This window comes from Uloborus diversus, chromosome 3 (assembly GCF_026930045.1).
Source record: "Uloborus diversus isolate 005 chromosome 3, Udiv.v.3.1, whole genome shotgun sequence".
Classification (NCBI taxonomy): domain Eukaryota; kingdom Metazoa; phylum Arthropoda; class Arachnida; order Araneae; family Uloboridae; genus Uloborus; species Uloborus diversus.
Window position 1 is genome coordinate 184,083,811 of NC_072733.1, and position 26,206 is coordinate 184,110,016.

General features: G+C 31.2%; 1 protein-coding gene across 1 annotated transcript in view; it reads right to left on the reverse strand.

The window, feature by feature from the left end:
* Window positions 1-565: 565 nt before the first annotated feature.
* LOC129218528 (SCO-spondin-like) overlaps window positions 566-26,206 on the reverse strand; it is a 48,261-nt gene continuing 22,620 nt past the window's right edge. Inside the window, exons 3-4 of the mRNA XM_054852816.1 lie at window positions 9,538-9,759; window positions 566-2,185 (exon numbers count right to left, since the gene is read on the reverse strand). Of these exons, the coding sequence (XP_054708791.1) occupies window positions 2,043-2,185; window positions 9,538-9,759 (365 nt within the window). The 3' untranslated portion in view covers window positions 566-2,042. The remainder of the gene's footprint in view (window positions 2,186-9,537; window positions 9,760-26,206) is intronic.

Consider the following 26,206-nt stretch of genomic DNA (forward strand, 5'->3'; position numbering starts at 1 on the left):
TTTATATAAAAACTAAATGGTAAAGCAATGTGTTGCATTTTATTGCTCGAACAGTTGAATGTAGTGTTACATGATTGTCACTATAGTAAAATGTTTTGTATAATTTTACTAAGGGATGTTTATTTCACGTTAGACTTGTGTTTTTGAAACTTAACTGGATCTTTTAAATGATGCGACTTATCTGATGCTCCTATTTTAGATGCAATTATCATGTATGCGGCATATACGCTAGGGTAGTTTTTTTTACCAGAAAATTCGGTCATTTCTAACGTACTAAGGTACAAAATAAAAATATGCTCCTTAATTGCTCAAACTATCCAAGAAAACATAATTACAAATTCCAAATCAATACTTGAAACCACTCGTTCCTAAATGTACATGACGGGATTCCCTCTTTAGACCGAGCGAAATACGCTTGTAAGTACATTGGCTTTATCTCGAAACACCGTAAGCAACGTCTGTCTTGGAATAGCGAGATGCCGGTAAAACACATGACTTATGTAACTGTATTCCTTTCCCCCCTCCAATGGGCTCACGTGTTCAAAAAAAGATATCATAAGCATTTTATTCTTTTATTCTAAACAATATTAAAAAGTTAAAATTGTATATCAAAATGAAAGACGTGTAGATCACGTTACTGAAGAAAGAATCACAACACTCAGAAACACAAAGAAAACAGCAAAGCATCAATTGAGGTAGTGAGAAGCAAAGGGATGTAAGTTGACATTTTCAAATTTTGAGTAAAACTCGTTTAGGGTTGTGATTCTAGGTAGGCTTTCGTTGGTCTTTTTTTTCTAAATCATGCTGTATAGTAGCATCTACTAGGGCTACTAGTACTCTCTCTTGCCTCAAAACAGAGGAGAGGTTAACCTTCCGTTTCAACTGATTATCTTCAAATTTTTAATTTTGACACTTACGTACTTTTGCTCTTCTCACTGTCTCTCAGTTCTACTACAAACACATTGGACAGTGGCGAATCCAGGAGAGGGACTACGAGGCTGCAGCTCCCCCCCCCCCCTGATCAAACCAGACAAAAATTCCTAAACCCTCCAACATCCCTAAAGATAATCTTAAATTTTGTTTTCAGAACCTTAAGTTCTACAATTTCCGCGGAGGAGTCCCCGAGTTGGAGACACGATATAAAACTTTTGATGACCTCAGCCCCTCTCGAAGCAAAATCCTGGCTTCGCCATTGCACATGAATGCATTATAAAAAGTCTAGCACAAAAGACCAGTGGCTTGATTTATAGTAAAAATACTCAGTTGAGCGTTGATGATAGGGATGCGCCACAAATGAAATTGGCCGATAGCCGATTATTTGGCTGTTGATAATCGAACGATTAATCGGCAGGGCCGATTAATGATCATATGATCATTTTTAATACAACCAACTTCTCCGTCAGATTTTTTTTCTGTTTTAGAAATAGTTACTGACTTTAGAAATAGTTAATAGTTTATTTTTGAGATACGATTTTTTTTCTCCCTTTTCCGAATTTTCAAAAAATAGTTCCATAATTTCATTCAATTTCTTTGAGCCAATTTTCACGTTATTGTTAATAAAATTACATAATACTAACTAGCACGAAAATTTAAAAAATATTAAAGGGGAGTCTGGTTAGTAGCACTTTTAATTTAAATTTATTAGACATTTAATCTAAAACTTTAGTTTTTTATTAGAAAATATAAAATTATTCAAAGAAAAGTATCGACACCTGAAAATTTGCAACATTGTATGTATGTGTATATTTATTCAAAACATAAAAATTAAATTAAAAAAATAACATTACTTCAACAGTAATTTATAAAAAAAATAATAATGAAGTATCACAAAAGAATTTTAAATTCCAGATTACGGCCCATTAATTGGTACTGCCGATTAATCGGCGCATCCCAAGTTGATGTTATGGCTGTAATTAGCCGCTTAAGCTGATTATATGCATTACACTTTTAAAAAAAGCGTTGTTCAGTCTTTAAAAGTTCACTGGAACTAAAAATGTCTCAGTTCATGAATAAAAGAATCAATCTCAAATAAATATAAGTCCTCAAAGGAACAAAGTATACATGATGATAAACGCTGCTACCAACATGATGGCTTGTAGAACGGCCATCTTCTTCATAAGATCACTAGTCCCTGCAGATTTTTTTTCGTCCTCCTGGTATGGAGACAACAAATACCAAGTGGGCACTGAAAGCAAAATAAGAACACCAGCATTAATGACTGTAAACTGAAAAAAAGTTTCATTTCAATTTATACTTTAACTGTGTCATTGGATGCGAGCGTACTTTAGTTAAATACTATCTTTTTATACTGAAATTGAGCTAGCTAATCCTCGCAAAGCTTTCGCTCTTGAACGCACTCTAAGCACACAACATAGTGTTAACTTGGAGTTTGCGACATCGATGTAAATGTGGTAAGGAGTAGAGAATACAAAAAAGTACAATGAGAGTTAGCATTTGCTAAACGTATTTGCACATTTACACCGCTTCTTTAAATATAATGAACTGTTTAATATTTGGTGAGTATGTTTATGTATTAACAGCACTTCTTTAATGACAAAATGTATAAGTTTTCCCGCAGCAAAATTACTTTTACCGTTATTGCTCCTCCCTAGATGGCAGCTTTGGTATGACTTTCGAAAAACGGTCAAAATATGAATTTCTTGTTTATTTGTGACCGATAGCAAAAAAAAAAAAAAATTCTATAAAATGACGCCTAATGAAGTTAACTGAAGTGTTAAGAAAGTTAAGGCCGCAAAATAAATGAGCTTCTGGAGGTAATATAGACGGCTCTTTGGGACAATAGGATTGCAAAAAGCATGTTTTGGGAGTCTAATTCTTTTCCAAAACTTCCGCTTAAAATTAAATAATTATTATGCATATTATCCACTGCTTTTATTCAAGCTGAGATTTACCATTGCAAAGATCAAAAATTCAATTTTGATGGTTCAACTTTTGTGGTTTTTGAATTGTAAGGTTGTGGTAATTTTTGAAACTAAACTGCTGGTTAGTGAAGGCTAGGTGACATATAGATTATATTCTGAGAGCTCAGCATTTTTCCAAATGATTTTTAGGCGTCATCATTGTTTGAAGTCGACCCTGAAAAAATAGTTTAGTGGTCTTGCATTATTATCTACTGCTTTCAACTAGCTTTACTTTTCATGTGGAAGATTACTAAAAACATTTAGTAACCTTCCACAGGTTCCATTTTAGTTCCTTCCTTTCACCTTCCCAGATGTTTTTGACGAGCAATCGAGGCAGTGAGAAACAAAGGGATATAAGTGCCAAAATTGAAAATTTGGAGATAATCTGTTCAAATCTGACCTTACCTCTGTCTTGAGGCAAGATTTAGTACTGGTAGCCCTAATAGGCTGAGCTTTAGAACACATGGTTGAATAATAATTAATGTTCCGTTAGTTAGAGATTTGTCAGTATAACAGTAATACGGAATAGTGAAACATTATGTCCTGCTAGTTTGCAGTTGTTCAGCTTTAATTACTGAACAATAGCTACAAGTAAAGTAAAGCAGTTCAAGCCTTTAAAGTTAAGATTGTAATTGTAATGTTATTGAAATAAAATTTTGATTCACTTTAACGCATTGTTATCGGCCCTTCCACCGTCACGTGCGGGACAATCAAACTATAATTTCACCAACATTTTGTTAGAGACCTTAATACTTTAATTAGACAGGAGTAAGCTCATTTTTAATCTTTGCGTTTGAGGCAGTGAGAAGCAAAGGGATATAAGTGGAAAAATTTAAAATTTGGAAGTAACCAGTACAAATGGTAGGTGAACCTTTCATCTGTCTTCGGGCAAGCGATACTAATACTACTCCTGGTAGGTGCTGCTATACAGCATGATTTAGAAAAACGTTTCAATGAAAGCCTACCTAGGACCGCAACTTTAAACGCGTTTTACTCAAAACTTGAAAATGTCCACTTAACGACCCTTTGCTTCTCAGAGCCTCAATTGTGGCTTTTCCGTTTACCCCATAAATCCTGTACTCAGGAGCAAATGGAAACAGCTTAGTTTATCATTCTTCCTATCTTTTTGGTAGATTGAATTTCGATTTAACTTGAACGTGTTTTTTACGTAACTTTAGCGTGTAATTAAAGTTTAAATCCGATTTTCTTTTCAAATTCATTTTGGATATCGTTTGGAGGATTCAGCGGATAGCATGCGACCCTATGGACGACAGTTTGAGTGTAGTTATTGTAGAAGTTTTTAAACTTCTAAACTGATTGTGTGTATTGCGGTTACCTACTTACACCAACGTAATGGAGAAATAAATCGGGTGTTCTCATTTGCCCCTAGTTTCTAGGGTAAAAAAGAAACACTCTGGGGTAATTGAAAACATAATTTCATTCACTCACAAAAGTAATAAAATCAAATTTTGCATAATAAGTTACTTTCAGAGAATGTAGTCTTTTGCCTCGGAATTCATCCTGAAGAATTACCTTTCTTCAGGATTTAAAATGAAACATTGAAACTATGTTTCTTTTTATCTCGACTGACCCTAAATATTTAACAAATTATTTAAGTACGTGTACTTTAAGACAGGTACATTATACAAATTACATGTTGTTAGTCGGTATGAAAAATGTTTTTTTGATTTTTAACGTAGTGGACGGCAGTCAACATGTTTTAGCAATTATATCGTAGCCTCAAAGCAACAGTAAGATATCTTACTGTTATCCCTTGGTTTAGATGTCTTACTGTTGCTCTGAGGCTCCGATATATGAAAATGAATTATCATATTTTTAGAAGTGTTTTTTGTAGTCATTTAATAAAAACCATTTTAAAACTCCGCAAAATGAAAAAGTGTTAAATTTTTTTAAAGAGTGAATGCAAAGGTTTCACAAAATTATTAATTTTACTTAAATTAAAGAAGAAAACATAAAGGTATTGCAACCCTTTAAACCAGACAAATTTGAGTTTACAAAATGTTAAAAATATGTCAAAGCACCAAATCACCCTTAAAAATCCAAACTTTTTTTTTCTTTTGTATGCTCATTTTCTGTAGCAAATTACTAATTTTCATTGTATGTTCTTTTAATTTATAGACTCATAAATAAACGTTTTACTCTCTTTTTTACCTTTTAATATCTCTCTCCGCAACAAACCCTATGAAACTGCGTCTCTTGGCCTGCTATTCAAAATGTATTTGAAGTTATTGCTCAAAACTTCAATCTTATGAGAGCACTAGCTGACCCGTGCGAAACGTTCGTTCTCGACAGCGGAATTCGGAAAATAAGTTTTTTTTAGTGAAATTTACGAAAAAAAAAAAATAAAAATGTGAATTGTTTGTTTTGCCACAGGTGAAAAAATCTTTAAAATGATGGTGTCTTATGAAATTTGATAAGTATTAAGGTAAAATGACATACCAGCATAGAAAAACCCTTGAGAAGAAATATATGATGATACTACATTTCACCATGTTAAAATAAACGATTTCTTTTCTGATATAAATGCGACAACAAAACTGGTTTACAACCTTGTAAAGCATCAGAGAAAATGCGAGATAATGAGTAATATTTTAGCATTAAAAAAAAGTATCAGAGAATCCAAAATTCTCTTTCTCTTGAAACATTTTTCTAAACTTAAGTTAAACATGCGATTCCATTTTAAAAGTCAAACAACGAATTCAGTTAGTTTTATTCATATTCAAATGATTGAGGGTCAAATTTTGGATGCACGATTGTATAAAAATTAAAAATCAACAGTTACACTGTTCCTGTTTTAGTAAAACTCCAAATCAACTTTTCAGAGATAGGGGGAATAATTTCCATAATAAAAATTTTACTTTTCATCTCACAATTTGCAGTTCTTTTGTCATTAAATAGAACTGCAAATATTCATTGTGACCAGGTGGGCTAAATTTTATTTTTGGATAAAAAAAACTTTTTTTGACGCAATCTTAGAGATAGTTTCATCAAAGTTTTGTCCATGGAGCTCAAAATCGTGATCACTTCAACATTTTGAAGAATCACTGACTACTTTAGCGCTGTGTGTTTCAGAAGCCATGTTTTATACACATATTTAACCCTTAAACGCCTCGCGTTGACATTTTGCAACATACCCTATTTAGTCTTCGAAAGTTCTATGAGAACTGTTTGAAGCTCTGTTGCTGTCAGTAACCAATTAATTACTTTCTAAAGATGTCAGTCAATCAATTTTAAACTTAATTAAAAGTTTAAATTAAGTTACTACTTTAACTTAAAACCCAGTGTAGCATAATCGATTTTTAATGAAAATTAAACTGCTTTTTTTTTAAGTATTTTCTCATGATTTAAACAAGAGTTATAACATGCTTAAAAAATAATCCAAAAAATCAGGCACTTAAGGGTTTAACTTTCATTTTACGCATTATGTTCAATAAATAATTAATTGGGGGGAGGGAGTCGGTTACAATACTTATTTACAATAAGCTCGCTTAGCTCATAAAAAATCCCTTTCCTCCTTTCAGTCGGATAAATATTAGAAACGCACTTAATAGTTGTATGTACCTCTAAATTGAACAATTAATTGGATTCATTACATATTTACTTTTTTTTCTCCCTTCTGTTAGAATTGATATCTAGATCAAAAAAAATTCATGGACAGCGTTTCCCTTTTGCTAATGTATAAAAAATACGTTCCGTGCAATGACGAAAAAATCGTTTGAATAAATTCGTCTTGGACATTAATAAAGGCAATTTTGTACAGAACACTTTGATAAAAAATGAGAAGAAAGATTTGATGCAAGAATACATTAGTTCGAACAGAAACGGCGTTGAGGTTAATCTACGAGGAAATAGGACAATTATAGTCTACGGCGTTGTATAAACGAAATGAGTCAATTAGAACTGAAAGAATTTATCATCAAAGAAGAGAAAAAGATTAGCATCAAAAAAAAAAAAAAAAATATCCAAAAGAAAAAAAACATAGTAGAAAAAGTAATTTTTTTCTTTGTTAGTAAAGGATTATACACACGAGTGAGTTTGAAATGAAAATTGTTATGATTTGGTTCGTAGATAATGAGTAATCTTCCCAGTGCAGCTTATAAATGTTGAACTTCGCAGTGCATAGTAGCGTGTAGAATATTTGTTATTATATCATTGTTTGTCCTCATAATTAAACATCATTCATCCTCTAAGGGCCCCTTTGAAATATTAAAAACTTTCATTTCCCTTTCAGACTAAAACAGTCTAAAAATGGCACCTCATAAAAACTAATTACTAATTCTTTTCATAAATTTTACATTCGCATTGATTATTCTTTATGAAATGCAAATTTCACCTTCCTTGGAATAAACTTCGATGTCAAACAGAAAATACTGCACGACAGCATAAAACTGATTTTGCCGCCTGCCGTTTGTGCCGAATGTATGTTAAAGTTCAAGAGTCTCGAACTAAATCACATATGTTCAACCTAGTGTTAAACAGCATTTAAAAAATCAACAATTGTTTCAGACAACTTGCACCATAAGAAAGAAAGTACCTTTGTGATACCAAGTTATGGTACAAAAAAAAAACAAAAAAACAACAACGTTAGAAGCATACATTTGCACAAAACTGCTGGCACGTGTTTCATATCATTGGTTGAATGACTTTACATACTCGTAATGGTTACAAATACAATGTCCGCTTTATGATAATTTGACAAATTTTTCATGGAGTATGTTTTACCTCAAGCGGGAGGAACATTCGAGGTGTTCCTACTGAAAATCCTAACTCTGCGAAAAAAAAAAAACTTCAGTACTACAAGAAAATCTCTGGGAACTGTGATATCTTAAAATTTTCAAGAAGCGGTACAGTTTAATATATATTTTTATTAGTACAATTTTTTTTTTTGCAATGTACACTGCTGTATACATTCAAGGTACAAAAAGATTTGTACTTCCGCACAAATGCTTTTTTAAGCTTTAAACATATGTCACCTGCGGTTCTTGACGAGACAGCGCGTCCATTTAACACTCAAAAACCCACTCTGAGGTCATATCAAATTTCGTCATTATATTCCTCTGTAGAAGTGTTATTACTTTGTGGATCAGTGTAACTTGAGTGGTGCAATATTGCAGTTTTACATAAAGGTTGAAGGTAATCACACATGTTAATATTTCAATCAGAGTCACGAAGTTAAATTGAAAACATAAAAAAAAAATTAACCAGAAATCCAACTTATTATGAGTTAGATACAACATTCTTTAACATTCTGCAAATATACTTTTTTTTCTACTGGAAATAATAATTTGGGTAGTAGAGGGTTAGCATGTAATTAGGAATTCTCTACCGCAGAGTGGTTAAAGGTCTAAGTGGTGGTCTAATTTAACAATAGTTAAATTAGAAATGTTGACATTTAAAATAAGATTTCCTATAATATCTTTGCTGTGAATGACATGGTTATGAATGTTTTAATTAGAAACTTAAAATTCAAGCTTTGTTTTCACCGGTTTTTAAGCTTTCAAACGTAGAAGAAAAAAAAAATTAAACAGTGCTATGAAAAGTCATCTGAGAAAAGCAACACATGATGACTTTTCATCCAGAAGCTCACATTACTTTGCACTGAAAAAGGTGTTCCTTGTAACACCAAAACACGTGTCTGTAGTAATTTACAATTTTTGTGCTTCAAAACTTTGGTTAATTGATTATTTTAATTGTTCAAATAGTTCAATTATGGCTGGCTATGCCAAACTACTACTCGACTTGGCTACTTATTTAGTCACCATTTAACGGTGTCTCGCCAAATTTTTGGCCCGAATCAGATTTGAAATCGATTGTCGCCATAACGATATTTGAGGAAGTTTCCATAAAAACTAATGCTAAAACTTAAGTGAAATTTCCCTCTGACATAGTCTCTCTCTTTAAGAGCTCTTTCCCATAGAGTTTGTTTGAATCAAACATTTCTTTTAGATCAGGAACTACAAGTGCTTCAAATTTCCCGTATGCGGCCGTGATGCGTTTTTTGAACTGTTCAAAACATACCCTCAAAATAACCATGTCAAAAAATCTTTCGTACGCAATCTACAGCTATCAAAAAATGAGATATCGGAGTGAAGTGTCATGGGCAAGATTTTTTGCAAATAAAAAAAAAAAGAGCGTTTGTTTGTGTGCCCAAAAAGGTTTTTTTTAAGGGGGAGGGGGAAGAGGATGAAAGACAAGAATTCATTTCCTCATTCTATACCCTATTTTGCAATTCATTCTTTTTATACATATATATATATATATATATATATATATTTATTTATTTTATTCTTTTTTTACTTGTTTTAAACAATGCAGTAAGCCTCCTTTCATGTCTTTATTCATTAATTCATCTTTTTAAAAATTTTACGGGAGAGTAAAAAATGGCCTTATATAAGCTTATATAAGATCAAAAGGCAAGTATCCAAAAAAGTTCCGCTCTGTTTTTTTTTTTTTTTTTTTTTTTTTTTTTTTTTTTTTTTTTTTTTGTAAATTTATCAAAATTGCATGTCAAATCTACATCACCGTCGATAACAATGTTCACGTGTAGAAATTAAAAAATATTAAACTAAAACGTTAAATAATAAATAGAACTTACCTCCAGTACCGCGAGGGTAATATCTCGGGTTTATTGGCTTTCGGGTGGGGCGTACGGTGAAGGTGCCATACACCTCTTCAATCGGAACTCGGTTAGTTGTTGATTGCTGAGGTAAATCCCATGGAGTGTACCAAATGAGCACCTTTCCTTCTTTTGCTACTCTTCCGCTGATAGATGTGGAGTTCCGGTTGTTGTTTCTTGAAGCATTCCCATTATTGCGGCCTAAAAAGAAAAGAAAACGTTATTTAACTCTACCTGGTTTTGCGTTCACATCATAGCTACAGTTACTTTTTACAGAAAAAATACTATACACTAACAAAATCATGTAAGGATCGTTCATATACACCCAAACCTGTTTTTGTGCGATGGATAGGGACCACATAAAAAAGAATCGTTCGCTTTATAAATAACTTACTCCATTTCATAAATAACTTCGTCCGTTTTATAAATAATTTCCTCAGTGGAGTCCAAATCTGAATGAAACTTTCGTATAGGGTTGGTTGGGGTAAGTGGAATCCTTTTGAAAATAGTTCGTTTTCGAAAACAAAAGTTTGAAATGGAAAAGTTTTGAAACCAGAAAAAAATAACTTGTTGACTTATTTTAACTTGGATGTTATTAATGAACGAAAGTTCATCCTTATTTTCTAAAAGAATACTTTAAATATTCTTAACGATTGTATTTAAAAAAAAAAATCAGATGGGTGTCTCACTTACCCCATAATAAGGGACAAGTGGAGCACCCCCTTCCCCCTTTTATTTAAATTTAAATCAAGCATAAGAAAAAAAGAGGGTAAGGGAGTTTTACTTGATAAAGTATATATATTTTTAGTATGATTTTTTTTTTTTTTTTTTGTAAACGCATCAATTTACTGTCTTAAATCTGTATGACAGAAAATTTTTAAACGAAAAACAAAACAATTATATCTGTGAAAATTATTAAAAGCCTATAGGAACATATTTTCCCTCTGCATCCTCTGCGCCAGGCCAATAAAAACTCACCATTTGTATTCGTTCTTGCAACAGTATTTTTTTTTTAATTTGTATCATTAACTTCCAACATTAGATCTACATAATACTTAATTGTTTATTTTGATGTAAGTTTAACAAATACATAATCACCAGCTTTAGCAGATTTTGTAGCTGAACTATCAATTCCTACTAGGTCATTATAGTTGTCTTGTATTTCACTAATACAAATAGTTCATCAGAGTTGCTTTTGATTTTGAAATCTCCATTATTATAGGGGGACCCACTTACCCCTTATAGCAAAAATTTACGGGGTAAATGGGATCCCTCCTCTTAAACAATAATTTATAATATTTTATACGAAACTTCTTGTTGCTGTATGAAATTAAAATTAAACTATATGTGAAAAAATAATTATCATTAAAAATAAAAATAACTAGCCTTGAAACACTTTTTTTGAAAAATGTTGCTTGAACTCGCAAAAAAAAAAAAAAATATATTTTCGCGGATTTGTTTTTTTTTTTTTTTTTTTTTTTTTTTTTTTTTTTTTTTTTTTTTTTTGAGCAATCACGATTGCTTATTGTTCTCACTTGACAGTCCTTGACGTTGTGGTTCCTTTTTCAGCTTGGACCAGGGCTGCAGCACCACCGGCCACCGGCGGCAGCGCGGCTGGTCCTGACCACTGTCCACCGGAATCCACTTTTGCTGGGCGGTGGCGTCCATGTTCTACACACGCATGCTCACACACACTCCCCTACGCGCGCACGCTTTTGCACACATACACACGCCTACGTGCACACACGTAAGCCTACACACACAACTCTACACACGTAACCACCCAGGAGGAGGGACATGCTTGGGAGGGAATGTTATATTTAGAAACAATAACTGTAATCAGTAGGGTCTTGTCGCAACTCGTTATTGTGAAAAACATTTTTTGAATTCAAAGTTTCGGAATTCAAATTAGAGTTAATTGGGTGAAGTGGGTCTCAGATCTTTTATTTTTTTTTATTTATTTATTTATTATTATTATTATTATTATTTTTTTTTTTTTTTTGCGAATAAAAATAGCTTCATTAATGCAACAATAAGAAAGATAAATCGTAACAGACTGTCGTCTGCATATTTCTCGTGATTTTAATTGTATGAAAAGGAACGGAAATATTATATCAATGATTTAAAGTTTTAACTGTTGCCATCTCTTATGTTTGTTAACATATAAAATATTCGTAATTCAAGCAAGGCTTTAAAAAAAAATTTTAATTTTTCGCTTTTTGCTTTGCTTTTGCAATAATTCAGACATTGGGACGGTCGTCAAGTTTTTGCTTGTGTAACTTTGTTTTTGTTGGGAATATTGCTTCTTCGTCAAGCATGGGGAGGGATGAGAATTATAAGAAAAATATAGAAGAAAGTTTCGTGGTGGCCACAACATACAGTGGCTCCCAAAAGTGTTCGTACACCTACGACTTTCAATGAAATAGGCCATTATCAAATGGTTAGAATTAATATTTCGGAATAGGAATTTTATTATAAGACCTATGATCTATTTTTAACAAAACTACGTGAAAATTTTTAATAAAACATAAAAACATAATTTTAAAAAAATCAAAAATCAAAAATTGCCGGAAATTTGATCTCACAAAAGTTTTCGTACACTTTAAAAAAATGTCAAAAAATTAGTAAATAATCTAACTTTTTACAAAGTTATTATATAGTAAAATATCATGCAGTATCAACAATAGCTTTTAAACGTCTGGGAATAGATTTCATTGTTTCTTCTTTCTTTTCTTTTTTTTTTTTTTTGACTAAGTGCTGTGTCCTAGATAAAAAATCCACAAAACCCAAATATATGCAAAAATCAATCACTGTGATGAAATTTAACATAATCAGTGCAAAAAAGTTTGAAAACTTTATCTATGTTTCAGATTTAGAGGGGATACTCATTTACTCCAGTGACCCACTTTCCCCAACCAACCCCTACCGCACCAAAAAAAGTTCGCACTAAAACAGGTTTGAGTGTAATTTTAACTTGACTATACGAGGGCGGGTCAAAAAATAAGTTTCTTGTGACGATTGTGGACAGAGGTGTGTATCAAAGTCAAACGATACAAGGAGACATGAAAGATACGACACAGCTTTATTTGTCAACATTAGTACCAAACAACTTGAGACATTTATCATATCGATTGATAAGCTTCAAAAAGCCGTCCAAGAAAACGTCAGGGATTTGCATCAGGGCTGTGGAGTCGGAGTCAGAGTCAGAGTCGGAGTGATTCTGGGGTAAAGGAGTCGGAGTCGTTAGAAAACATGCCGACTCCGACTCCGGGCTTCTTTTTTTCTTTCCTTTTCACTGACTCTCCTAGCATTTTTTAAAACAGACTACCAATTAGTTTGATTACATGTATAAAAAGATACTAATGAGAAAATAACTGCTATTATGGCAACCAGCTAGCTTGATATTAATGCTTACCGAACTTTCTGTAGCCGTTCCCTAGTTTGCTTGCTTTTTAACTTAACTAACAGCAACTGTCAGCAAACGGTTTTGTTGACTAACATTTTCGAGTAATCACTTTCAAATAAAAATAGAAATATTGTGTTTTGTTCGATCTCAGTTATAAAATAGTAAAAGAAACGTAACAAATTAGTAAGTCGAGGCCCGTAGCTAAGGTTGAAACGTTTAAGGGTGATCGGCATATTCAAAGAAGTTCTGGCGCGAAAGCACGAATCCAAAAGATTCGATGAAATAATCTAATGTTTTTTTCTTTATTAAGACTATTTCTATAAGCTTGGTTCTGACTAAAAAGTATGGAACAAAATAAGTGTAAATGATTTCTTGATTACAATACTTAATAATTGCAGTTAATCTTAAAATCTTCATATTAATTTTAATTCTAAAGCAGCCAATAAAATTTAAATTAAAAATTTAGCGAAGAAGAAATATAGGTACAGTAAAAACTGTTCGTACAAATTTGTATACCGCCGCATTTTGTGTAAAATTAGCTCCTGACGTATATGTGCCCTATTTTCGTTGAAATTTTATTGATGAAATATAATTTAATATATATTCGCGAAAATTTTCAGAATTAAAATATTTATATTTTTTATAAACTCTGAAATAAAATTTGGGTGTCATCTACCAGATGGGTGCCACCCGAGGCAAACCAACCCCTCTCAAGAACTTGGATTTAGAAAAAAAAAAAGCTTTTTTCCTCTCAAATTACAGTTTTCAAAAATTGAAAGCACACGATTTGATCAATACCTATTTGTTAAACATTAAAGGGGACGGGGGAATTACAGGTAATCCTCTTCAAATTTTTTAAAAGGGATTTTTAAGTCATCTCACTTTTTAACTCGTAACTATTAGAAAATTTGATTTTTAAATTGAATTTCTAACGTTGTATGCGTTTTGGGTTTACAATAAAAAACAAAATGCGAAATTTTCATAAAAAGGAATTAATATTTCAATTTCTATTTAGAGGTTTCCCCCCTTCCCCTGAAGGAAGATAGGGAGTTGAAAAAAAAAAACAATTTAAAAAAATTAAAAAAAATCCGGAGTCGGAGTTGAAGTCGGGCGTTTCAAAATCCAGGAGTCGGGGTCGGAGTCGGCCATTTTCCTTCCGACTCCGCAGCCCTGATTTGCATACGGGCGAAGCGTTGAACGACTATGGGCGAAGTTCAAAAAAACTCCCTCTGCAAGTAAAGATCTCCAAGTGAAATTTAGACTATTCAATTAAAAACATTTTTAATTTTCTTTTGAACAATATAAGATTAATAACGTCCGAAGCATCTATAAACTAATGTAGAAACGTTAACTAAGTTAGTAATTTGAAATTTAATTTAGAATTGAAAATTTGCATTTTAAATTTTACAAAAATTTCCGACGTTTTAGATTAAATAACTATTTTTTAAATTATTATTTGAGCATTTAGTTATGTATATTTCATATACTTCAAGGTGAGGTGGTTAGAGTTAAATTAAACTTAATTAAACTCTTTATTTTAAAACTTGCTGTAATTACACTTCAAGAAATAGTTGTGAGTTCTAAATGCATGTCTGATTTTCTTTTGAAATAAAATCATAGGTAATAACGCACATCAACTTATTCAAGTTTGAAAACAATGTTACGGCAAATTTTATTTCCTTTCAAGACTCATTAAACCTCGGTTTGATATTTATGAAACACAGATAAATTCCTAAGGAGTATCAATTGCTAAACCACTTCCCGTCAACTTTACCTCAAGTTCCCATATCAAAGTAAAGTTCTTATACTATATGAAATTTGCCCTCCTCGAAATCACTTCTCCATCAACATCTTGCGTTACCTTGACCTTCAAACAAAAACACAATAGAAAACAATTTCTACGGTGTACTCTAAATTGAATATCGTTCCGCTTTCGTTTGTGAAGTAAAAACCGAGTATCGTTACACGGGTAACGACTTCTTGAACAAAGCTTTGTTGCCTAATGGACACCAAGCAGCTAGCATTGATTCCTTTAAGTTGATACCTTTGATTCTTTGCACCAAACTTTCCATGAGTCATTATCAAAGAAGATATTACCTAAACGCATCATTGCGGTGGTTTACTTATTTCACAACTTAAAGACCATGGCACATTGCGAATGAAGTAAACGGCGTATGGATTAGTTGAAAGTAAAACTTTCCATCTTTAATTTTCTTTGATTGAAATGTTTTTCAATAAATACGTTACAGTGTAACCATATTTCAGTTGCTTATTCTTCTATTTTTAGGCAGTAGGAATTATTATCCTCACTACTACAAAACTCATAAAATACTAACATATTGTAATACAGGATGTATCAAAACGAACAGATACAATAAAAACGAGCTGATGTGTGCATCACATGACTTCTTTTTACATCAATTTAATGATATTTCCCCATTATTGGCAATTTTAATGTGATTCAATAGTTTACTCTCTAAATATCAATAACAGTGGCCAAATTGAAATCAGATTTAAAGAAACACCCCAAATTTGTCGCCAGGTTGGCGACAAAACTTGGCGACCAAAAGACTGGCGATATATCGCCAAAATAATACACCACTTGAGTTTACATCAAAATTAACAATGATTTCCCCCCCAAAAAGGGGCAAAAGACCCCCTTAGAAATACTCGAATGCAACCAAAAAGGGAGGTGCACAACTAGACCCCGCTAGGAGTCTACGTACCAAATTTAAACTTTCTGAGACATACCGTTCTTGAGTTGTGTGACATAGATACGCACATCCGCACATACAATTGTCACGAGAAAACTCGTTGTAATTAACTCGGGGATCGTCAAATGTATATTTCGGGCGTCTATATGTTCTTAGGTATATATGCACGTGAGGTCATGTCGAAAAAAACCTCAACATTCATTCGGAGGTGAGTAAAATGAAAATTAAGGTCGATTTTTGAGTAAGAATTTTTTCGCGAATACAATACTTCCTTTTTTGTAAAAGGAAGTAAAAATATAGTGTGTTTGAATGACACACATTAAGAAGTGAAAATTTTATCTTTTTCTTCTTTTAGATTCGAACTGTCACTTCATTAGGACCTTTTCTTTCACGCCACGCTCTTATTCTTCCTGCACCTGACTTAGGCATATTCACAACAAAACTGCGCACTTTAATGAAGAAAATAGATGATAAACAACGAGAAAACTGAACAATACTCGAAGTCCGCTACTTAATTGTTGCCAAAAACAATGAAAAGTAATCATAATCATAAAGTTATGATTACTATTACTTTTCGTTTCATCACTTAAGCAATGTGAATTACGCTGTTAAACTGATGATATGACTTAAATCAAAGAAATCTTCGAAAACCTGCATTATTTGAAAAATTTAAAGTGCCCAAAATCCACAAATATGTGCTTGCTTAAGTTAAGCCATAAAATTAGATTGTTAAATTTATTAAAAAAACTATTTTTATAATTTCAATTTTTTTTTCATTGTTTTCGGCAACAATTAAAATTCCATTATTTTTTATTGGTTTCGGCACCAATTAAAAAACAACTACGTCACTTCCATCACAAAAAAAGGTTGCAGATCGGAATTTCAAAGTCCTCGTATGAAAAATTTCACTAAAAAAAATTGAAAATACTTAATCAATTTAAATTATCTCTGATTTTATCGTAGATATCAAAGTTTTTTTTTAAATTTAGCATTACAAAAAAAGGTAAGGCATTAGCACTCCGATAGAAAAGTTTTAAAACTACACATACTATGTGCAGATACTGACTAAAATAGTAAAATCTAAGAACCATAAATTATTTTAGGTCCCAGATTTTTTTTTTTTTTTTTTTGACAGTTATTTCCGAGAGTTTGTAGGAAAATTCATTGTAAGTGTCTTCTTAACGATATTTGTTCTGAGAGAACTACTCGTCTAGGTGTTCTTTTTTCTGTCGGCCGTGATTTATCGGCCCCGTGTGTCAGCGAACAATTCACTTACTATGCCATTCACCATTTGTGATGAGAATGCGGTCGTCGACGGTTACTTAAACAAATTTCGGGGGAGAGGGATGGGGGGAGGTGAAAAAAATATTTCATTTCATATCTATAAGTACCTACATCCATTTAATATCTAATCATTTCATCGCTGTAGGGGAATGTGGGCCAAAGCTAAATAGTAAAGGTAACTTACTTTTTCCAAAATCAATAAATTGGAAATTTGTTCTGTAAATTACGGTACAAAATGAAAGAACAATCTGAAACTTAATTGAAACTTATTTTTTTATTTTTAGCAGTAAATTTGTTCCTGCAAAAAAATGTGGCAATGTTCCACTTTTTTTTTATCGAGTAAAGAGAAAAATGAAAAGTTTTTATAATGAAATATTTTCTTTTTTGATTATTACAAATATTTTTGATGAAATGAATGAGTACATAAACGAATAAATAAATAAATAGGTGAAAAAATGAATGAGTGAATAAAATATTGAATGAAATAATAAATATGGGAATTTTTTAAACAAGGAATTTCAATGTACAAATTGATAAATGATTTGAAAAAAGATTGAATAAGTAAATGAAATGAACTACTTCACTTTGCCCCACCCACTTTGCCCCGCGTGCACTTTAATGACTGTACAAAGCATTTAAAATACAAATAAGTTTAATATTAAACAAATAAATACTGCAATGAATATTAGTAGGTCTCAATGATTATTTAAAATTTTCGAAACAAGAACTTTGTTATTTAATAGCAACAAAAATTAATTTTGAATTACAATAAAATATTATAATATGACTATCAATTTTTGAAAATTGCTTGTACTATCATATTCTTTGACTTTCAGAGGAAATTTTTACTTGACATAGTTAAGATATAACGAGATAGGTGGCGCTAAAAGCAGAGAAAATATTTCATCATTTCACTTTGCCCCACATTCCCATACTGATTCCAATGAACAAAATTAAGTTTAGCTCACTATTTTAAAAATTTTATTGCATTTGATTACAATTGAGTGATTGTTAAAAATAATTTCGGATGCATGTTTTCTATTCTGTAATTATTTTGTTATGTTTTTCAAATCTTAAATGTATCTTTTTTTACGCAACTTAAATAATCTTTTATATTTTAACATGCGTAGACATTTTAGAAATAATTGTATTATATTTATATTAAATAAATAATTTCTTTTATTTATTAGTTTATTATTTTTCATTTTATTTCTATTTTAATTTCCATTTGCTTATTTATTTTTTCTAATTCTTATTATTTTATTTTATTTATTAATTTATTTATTTATTTTAAACTCGTATTTTTAATGAAGCTAACTTCTACAGTATTTGCAAGCATGACTAAAAAAAATCTATTTAAAAAATTAATTTTAAAAATATCGTTTCTGAGATGACATTTCAATAAAAGTTTTACAACAAACCGATTCAGTATTTGCACACAAACATTATGTGTCACATTTTGCAAGACATTTTCTACGGGAATATTTTTCGTCGAAAAAAAAAACTCAAGTATATTTGAGAACCGTTAACTATCACCTGTCAAATTTTAAAGTGAATCACCTTTTATATGTTTCTCTTTTATACGTTTTTATCAATTATACGTTTTTAAAATTTGTCCCTGCAGAGTCTAATACACATTAATGCATATCTACTCGTATTATACGTTTTTCCATTTATACGCTTTTTTTCATACAATCCCTTCAAAAACGTATAAACGGTGTTTCACCTCTTTTTCCACTTTTCTTAGCTGTTCTCTTTCATAGAATAGAATGAAAATACAAACACAGAATTATCTTCATGCAAGAGAACCCCTGCTATCCGTTTCTCATGAAGAATTTTCAAGGTCAAAAGAAAAAAGTTAGCCTCTATAAAAAGCTGTGTTAAAGATATCCGTTATTTTACGGATGGGAGAAGTAAACAGGTTTAAGCACACTTGTATTACATAAATGTTTATTTTCATCAAATGGTCTTAATGACGCATGATTAATAGTTATTGTATAGTATGATAGGTTTCGGAAACTACAGAACGGAGAACGGTTAATCAAGTAAATATTGAGAATGTTCTTTTTTCAATAACATTTTTGTAACAGATCGATTCAGTATTTGCACACAAACAATGCGTGTCACTTTTTGCAAGAAATTGTCTGCAGGAATTATTTTCGTCGAAAAACCCTCAAGTATATTTGAGAACCGTTAACTATCACCTGTCAAATTTTAAAATATACTCTTTTTCCAATTTTCTTAGCTGTTCTTCTTTTGCCGGATATTCTTTTTATCCATAAGCTCATTTCTTTTTCATTGAAAAAGGCGTTCCATGTACGCCAAAACACGTGTCTGCAGTAATCTGCAATTTTTGCTTTTTTTCATTGTTATTTCTTATTTTACTTTTAATGTTCTTTTTATTCCAAAAGTTCTCAAAAGCTGTTTCACTCACGAGTTGTTGTTTTATTATTTTCTTTATTTTTAATCTTGTAAAATATTGAAATCATGCAGTTTATTTTCCCTTAAAAATTATCCAAAGTCAGAACGTTAGTTCGTGCAGCGATTTGTATTACACTGAGGTCTAAAGTCAAAGTAGATGGTATAATAAAAAGTGACGTAAAATACTTCTAAATAACAATTATTTTAAAGATTTCTGGAGCATTTAAAGGACTAAATAGAAGTTAACGTTAAAAAGAACAGAAAAAATAGAATAATAAATTTTAATTAGAATTTTGGAAACGTTGAACTCTTCTTGTTTCGAAATTTCTCGTTATTTCTGACACTGTATGATATGGTCATCCATCTCTGCAGAAAATATGTAAACATTTGCCGCCATTTTAGGTTCCAACTGATGAGTTATGTTTACCTGATAACTATTAGATATAACCATTGGTAATTAACACGAAGACCACAATACTACAGCATGTTCGACGATTGTACAAATTTTGAATCCAGACATCAGAAAGATATATTGCAACTCAATGCAAATAATGAAAAAGCTTCAGACCATTAAAAGACTAAAATTTTTGCGGAAGTTAAAATACTCTTTTCTTACAGTTCAAAAACAACTAAACAAGCAACTGAAAGTTAATATCATGTGATTTTGAATTTTCATCAGTAAAAGTTGAAACATTAATTTAGTAATAGCAAACGCCACTATATTTTCTTCGTTGGACTTTTTCCAAGTCACCTTTATGTTTTTGAGAAACACCAATGAAAGGAAGTATTAAAAGGATAAACAAATTGTTCATGTTCATAAGATAGCAAAAAAAAGTTAGTACAAGAACTATTTAAATTGAAAAAACAATGTTTTGGAGCACACATGTAATCATTTTCAGTTAAGTGACTTGGGGTCGTTTCATCAAACACGTGAATGAAGTGCTTTCAACGAATGAAAATAAATTGCGTTTCTGTAATATGTTAAAACTTACTTTCTAAAATATTTCTAATAAATAATGCATCAAGTGACGGAGTAAATAGCTTTAACCTGATGGCAAACATTTCACTTCAATTCACTTTACAATATGTAATAGCTAAAATGACTGAAAACGAACTTTTGAATACATCTATAAAACCATCGATTTATTTTTCACCACTAAACAAAAAATATCAAAGAGGAGATACAAGCAAATATTTTTATTTTCCTAAATAGCATTAAGTAAAAATACTGATTTCTCAAATCATTGTCAACTAACTCACGTTTTATGCGAATTCAAAGTGCATCAGGTTTAGTTCCATCAAACCCCAAAGATGTGGGTCATCTTGAATATTTCAGAAAAGAGAAAGTACATATTTCATATTCTAACAGTTATTTGCTTCAACACAAAGCATGTTACTGTACAAATCATTGTCTTTAAACCATTTCTTCGAAAATTCTGAGAAAGTTAATATCGTATAATATTGATGTCATGAGAAAGAGGTGACTGACATACGATCTCTTTAATCTTTCATGCTCCTTGAGAAAGAACAATGAGGTATACTGATTTCGCTTTCTGTACACGAGGAATTCTGCTTTTAAACAAGAGGATATTCAAGCGAAATATAGCTCGAACGTTATGTTTAGACTCACGTCGACAACGTGTTAGAAATAAAGACAAAGTTTCTTATCATTTTTTCTGTGCTTTTCAATTGATTTTCTTCCCATGAAAGTAAAATTTGTGGGTTCTATTTAAAGACAATGTTTTCCCATTTACCTTTTCTGTGCTATTTCCTATGCATTTGGCAGAAAAGAGTTTTTTTTTCTTATTTTGCAATGGATGATGCAGAAATTTGAATATGTGTTCCTTTTCTGTATGCATTTCGCAGAAGAGGGTTTTAAATTCTTATTTTACTATGGACGATGCTGAAATTAAAATGTGTCTTCCTTTTCTGTACTCATTTCATGTGCATTTGGCAGAAAAGAGTTTTAAATTCTTATTTACTATGGACGACGCAGATTTGATTGTGTCTCTTAGGTATGTAGCCAACATTTTTCCTTAAATAATATTCAAAAGTTCATTTAGAAAATAAAGCTTTGAATTAAAAACAAAATGGGTTAATGGCACCAAGAAAACTTTAAGCTTATATTTTATTCTAGCATGATATTTTTTAAAAGAAAAATCATTAGCAGAATACTTCGTAATATAGTGTTGGATATGAAATGGAAAATTTTAATTTTGTGTTCAGAAACCAAAAACATATTCTTCATCCATTATTATTTGCGTATTAAAGTATCTAATGTCTATAAACGGTCGCATATACATTATTTGGGGGAAAAGCTCATTTTAAAATTGTATTAGTTTTAGCTAACTCGTAGAATAAAGTTTTTAACTTTTATAACAAAATTATAAAGCGCTTTGTAAAATTTAACTTGGATGTCTTTTGGTCATTTCGACGGAAAAAAAAGTACAAATCGTGTCCGATATATTTGAACTTTGTTTACCAATTTAAAAAAAAAATCCGCTAACTAGTCACTTTTTCATAAAAAATGATTTTCTATTTATCTGTGTATAATGACATATCAATAACTTGCTATGTAAGTAATTTATGAAGAATTTTTAAATATTATGACCACTTCGTGTAAGAGTGGACGATTAAAAGAGTGGACACATAAGCCTTTATAAAAAGAATGATTGTAATGATTTATTTTTTTAAACTGTAATTACATAACAAGAATAAATTAAACAATGATTCTAAAAGTAATATTATGTCTGAATTTTCGAGGGAAAAAACATCCAACACACAACATCTAGCATACCTGAAATTCTGTTTCCTTTTAACCCAACTAACTGTAACTGTTTAGTTTTCTAAATGGTTGTGACAGAGTCGACAATGCGAAACAAAAAAAAAATGGTACATTAATAAATTTTTCGGTGAAAAATTTATTTTTCTCAAACTGTGTTGTAACTTTTTGTAACTAATAATTTATATTGTTGCTGCATTTCATTACAATCTTAATCACATTTAAACTCCTAGTGAAGCTACGACACGCATTATTCTCCTTCTTGTTCCACAAAAAAATATTTTTAAACCATTTTTAAAATTTATTTATTCACAAAAAATATTTGACTTATAAAGAGTGATTTAAGTAACAATAAATGAAGTCACTATCAATAGCCACATCTAAATAACTATAATATGTAGGTAACTGAAACTATAGGAAAAAATATTTTCAACCTCTTACGATTTTTCCAATTTTCCACCCAAACCTTAGTTCAGAATTTAATTAAAATATTATTTTACATATCAATTCAATTAGTTTTCTGCTTCAATTGAATGCGTAGTTTCCGTTAGACATTTTTCTCCAATAGAAATGAGTCGTAAATTTTCTCTTTAATTCACGTCAATTATCGTGACATATAATAAACTTTCTGTTCGGTACATGTCATTCATTGATGACAGGCAAGTCTTCCTTTTCAGACTCGTCAGTCAATGGTGAAAACCTAATAAGCTTCGTGTTCAGGCTACGGATCACGACAGACGACGCTTCAGACCGAGTCGGTCGCTCATGAAATACAAGAAGCGTTAAATTCACTCAGCGTCAGACCTACTGGTAATGGACAATAGATTCAATATGAGGAAAATACAGGAGACTAATTAACGAGAAAGATGAAAATATGCTTTTAATGATCGGTCGCAATCGAGGCAGTGAGAAGCAAAGAGATGTAAGTGCCAAAATACAATTTTGAAGATAACCATTGCAAAAAGTAGAAGACCTCATCTGCCTTGGTACAAGAGATGGTACTGGCAGCATTGGTTAAGTGTTGCTGTGCAGAATGATTTTCAAATATTTTTTGAATAAAAGCTTACCTACAGTCTGAACTTTCCACTCATTTTATTGAAAACTTTGATAAGTTGTTTTACATTCTTCGGCTCCTTGCTTCCTCAATTCTACTTTTCCTAGGTATGATTGCGTGTTTGATTTTTAAATTTAACTGGAAAATCCAGTAACGCCTTCTATGAGGTTAACCTCAGAATTTGAGACTTTAAAAAATAAAAAAGCTCCTGCTTTGAAATTAAACTAAACATATAGTAAGAGGGGACGTTATAATTTATTTTTGATAGTTAAATAACAATAAAACTTTTCAAGACATAAACAAGACATTTCGTTTCATTAAAATTACGTTTGTATGAGTGAATATAAAATCTGAAAAGAGAATCTGAAAACGATACGTTTTACTAATAGATGCGTAGAAAAATCAACCGTCGGGTATAAAAAGTCAATTTCCCAGAACAAACTCATTTTTTTCCACACATTTCTACATTTAAGGGGAAAACTCTTTAGCATTTTAAGAAACAATTTGGGTCTCTCTTTTATAAAATGCAAAGTAATTGAACTGGCAAGAAAGCTTCAATTTTTATCATTTTATCATCCTGATAATTTTTATAAGTCATTTCATCTATGCGTAGTAAAAAAGTTGAAGAAAATTGAGTTGTTAGGAGAATGCATTTAGGGTTTTACTGTTCCTTAGAGAAATGAAAAAGGATTTGTAAATGTTGGGAAAATAGAAAAAAATTAGAATGAAAAAATACACCAGGATCAATAGCAACAGTTTAGATTGTGATAGAATTTCATTCCGAAAAAATACATCAAACTAAAAACTTGGGCAAGAAATTGAGTGCTTACTTTTTGCCATCACTATGTATCTAAAAATATTTTCTTTCGTGAATGATATACAAAAATACATTGAGCTCAAAAGTTAGGCAAGAAATTGAGTGATTACTTTTTGCCTTCTCTATGTATCAAAAAAAACTTTCTGTCGTGAGTGATACACATCTTGATTATTTTTAAAATAACAATTGTGACAAATTTCTTATGCTAATCGTAAAATAAGCAAAACCAGTAACAAGGAAAATTTAGAAACTAAAGTATTTTGCTTTGAGTCATAATTGCAACTATTCAAGTAAAGAAATCGGAACGAAATTTTTAATTCTTGCCATTTTGGAAAAAGTTAATTAAATAATTAACTTTAATAATTTAATATTCACTCGCGTGTCAATGAAAATTGATAGGTTTTTATTCCGAGAACTTTTTTTTTGAGAAATATGATCAAATGTACATTACATTATGTATAAAGATAGTACAACATTACTCAAAGTTGCGTCCGCATAATATTAAAAGAAAGAAGAGAACGAAACATGGGTAATAAAAAGAAATAATAGATAAAAAATAAACGACCAAAAAATAAGTTTTCGTATGGATAGTCTGAAAGTAAAAAAGAAGCACATTCGCTGAAATTAAGTAATCTACTGGGAGACAGTGTTTAACCACTACATTTTTTTAACGGCATTCAAATCATCATTTATTTGAGCACATTCAATTCTAATTTATGTTAGTGTTACAAATTATGAACGAAATAAACTCCCTTCTATAAAAAATATTTTGGTTGTGCTCTTGACTTTCAACTCTTTTTGCATGTGACTCTCTCATGAAGAAGAAAACTCATTAAATAACGAGTCAACTGAATGGCATTGTAATATTTACAACTACCACAAAGTTTTGTAGAGCTGAAAAGACTAAACTGCTTGCAAACTCTAGAAAAAACAACAAAACGAGATAAAATAATCGTAAATTTCAACAAGCGATTAACAGAAGCAAAACACCCAGCAGAAGAAAAATCAAAATACGGCACGTTCTTGTTTTGAAACAATAGAAAGCAAATGACTGCTATTAAACCAAATTAAACTACTCTAACGCGAAACAACTTAACCATAAACATTTATAAAGTGTTAACAATAACCACGCGTGAAACCGTAAACACTTTGATTGTTTTATTTCTCAAACAAGGATGTTAAAAACCTGAAAATCACGCGGCTCTTCAATCCTTTCCTCACTGGCATTTCAATAACCTTGCCCGTGAAAGCATGTGCGGAACAAAATTCATTAACCGGAAGAGATTCGATACGCAATGAGTTACAAGTCATTTACATCAGCCTTTGCATTTTTCTTGAGCGTTCACAGTTAGCGAAGAATACCAAACAAGATTTAAAACCAGTTTTCTCCCCAACCCATCTTTTCCCCCCACAGGCGTTTTGCTTTTCTTGAAGCGTGCTTTGCAGTTTCGATTTTTATCTTTGATACAAACGGAGCGTTGTGATGTCATTTTTATTCTTATATTTAGTGAATGAAAAGTATACAAACAAAAGGAAAAAAGACAATGCACGCGTGGTTCTAGTCCTCGAATTGTTTTACATTGTTTCAAAGAAAAAGAAAAAGGAGCTATTAGGAGATATCCTAAGGAGCTCCTTTCTTTGACTATGTTAGAAAGAAAGAAAATCTTACTAAATATCAAGATGGAACAAATAAAAGGGAAAATGTTTTCACTAATTTAATGGGATAGGAAAACTTATGAGAGTTTTATTGCAACTAATTTATATACTCTAAATAAATATGATGGAAAATATTTTATGTCATAGCATGTACCAACAGCAGCTCTGCTTCGGAAAAATGTATTAAGAGAGAGATATATGCCACATAAGATAGAGTGAGAAACATAATCCTAGTAAACTTAATTCATTTCCCGTTTTTATTGCTCCATGTTTTAGTTTCGAAATTAATATCATTTTGGGTACGTCTTTTGATCAATCATTGACTTGATTCTCAACTTTTTTCAACTGATCCTTAAAAAGATTATTTATGGTAGATATAAGTTTGGAGATTACCGGAAAAAATAGGCTTTTTTTTTTTTTTAATCTTGCAAATCTGAGTTCAGAACGAATATTTTTTCACATTTAGTTAATTAGTGTATCATCAAAATGGTTTTAATAGATGATACCAGACACT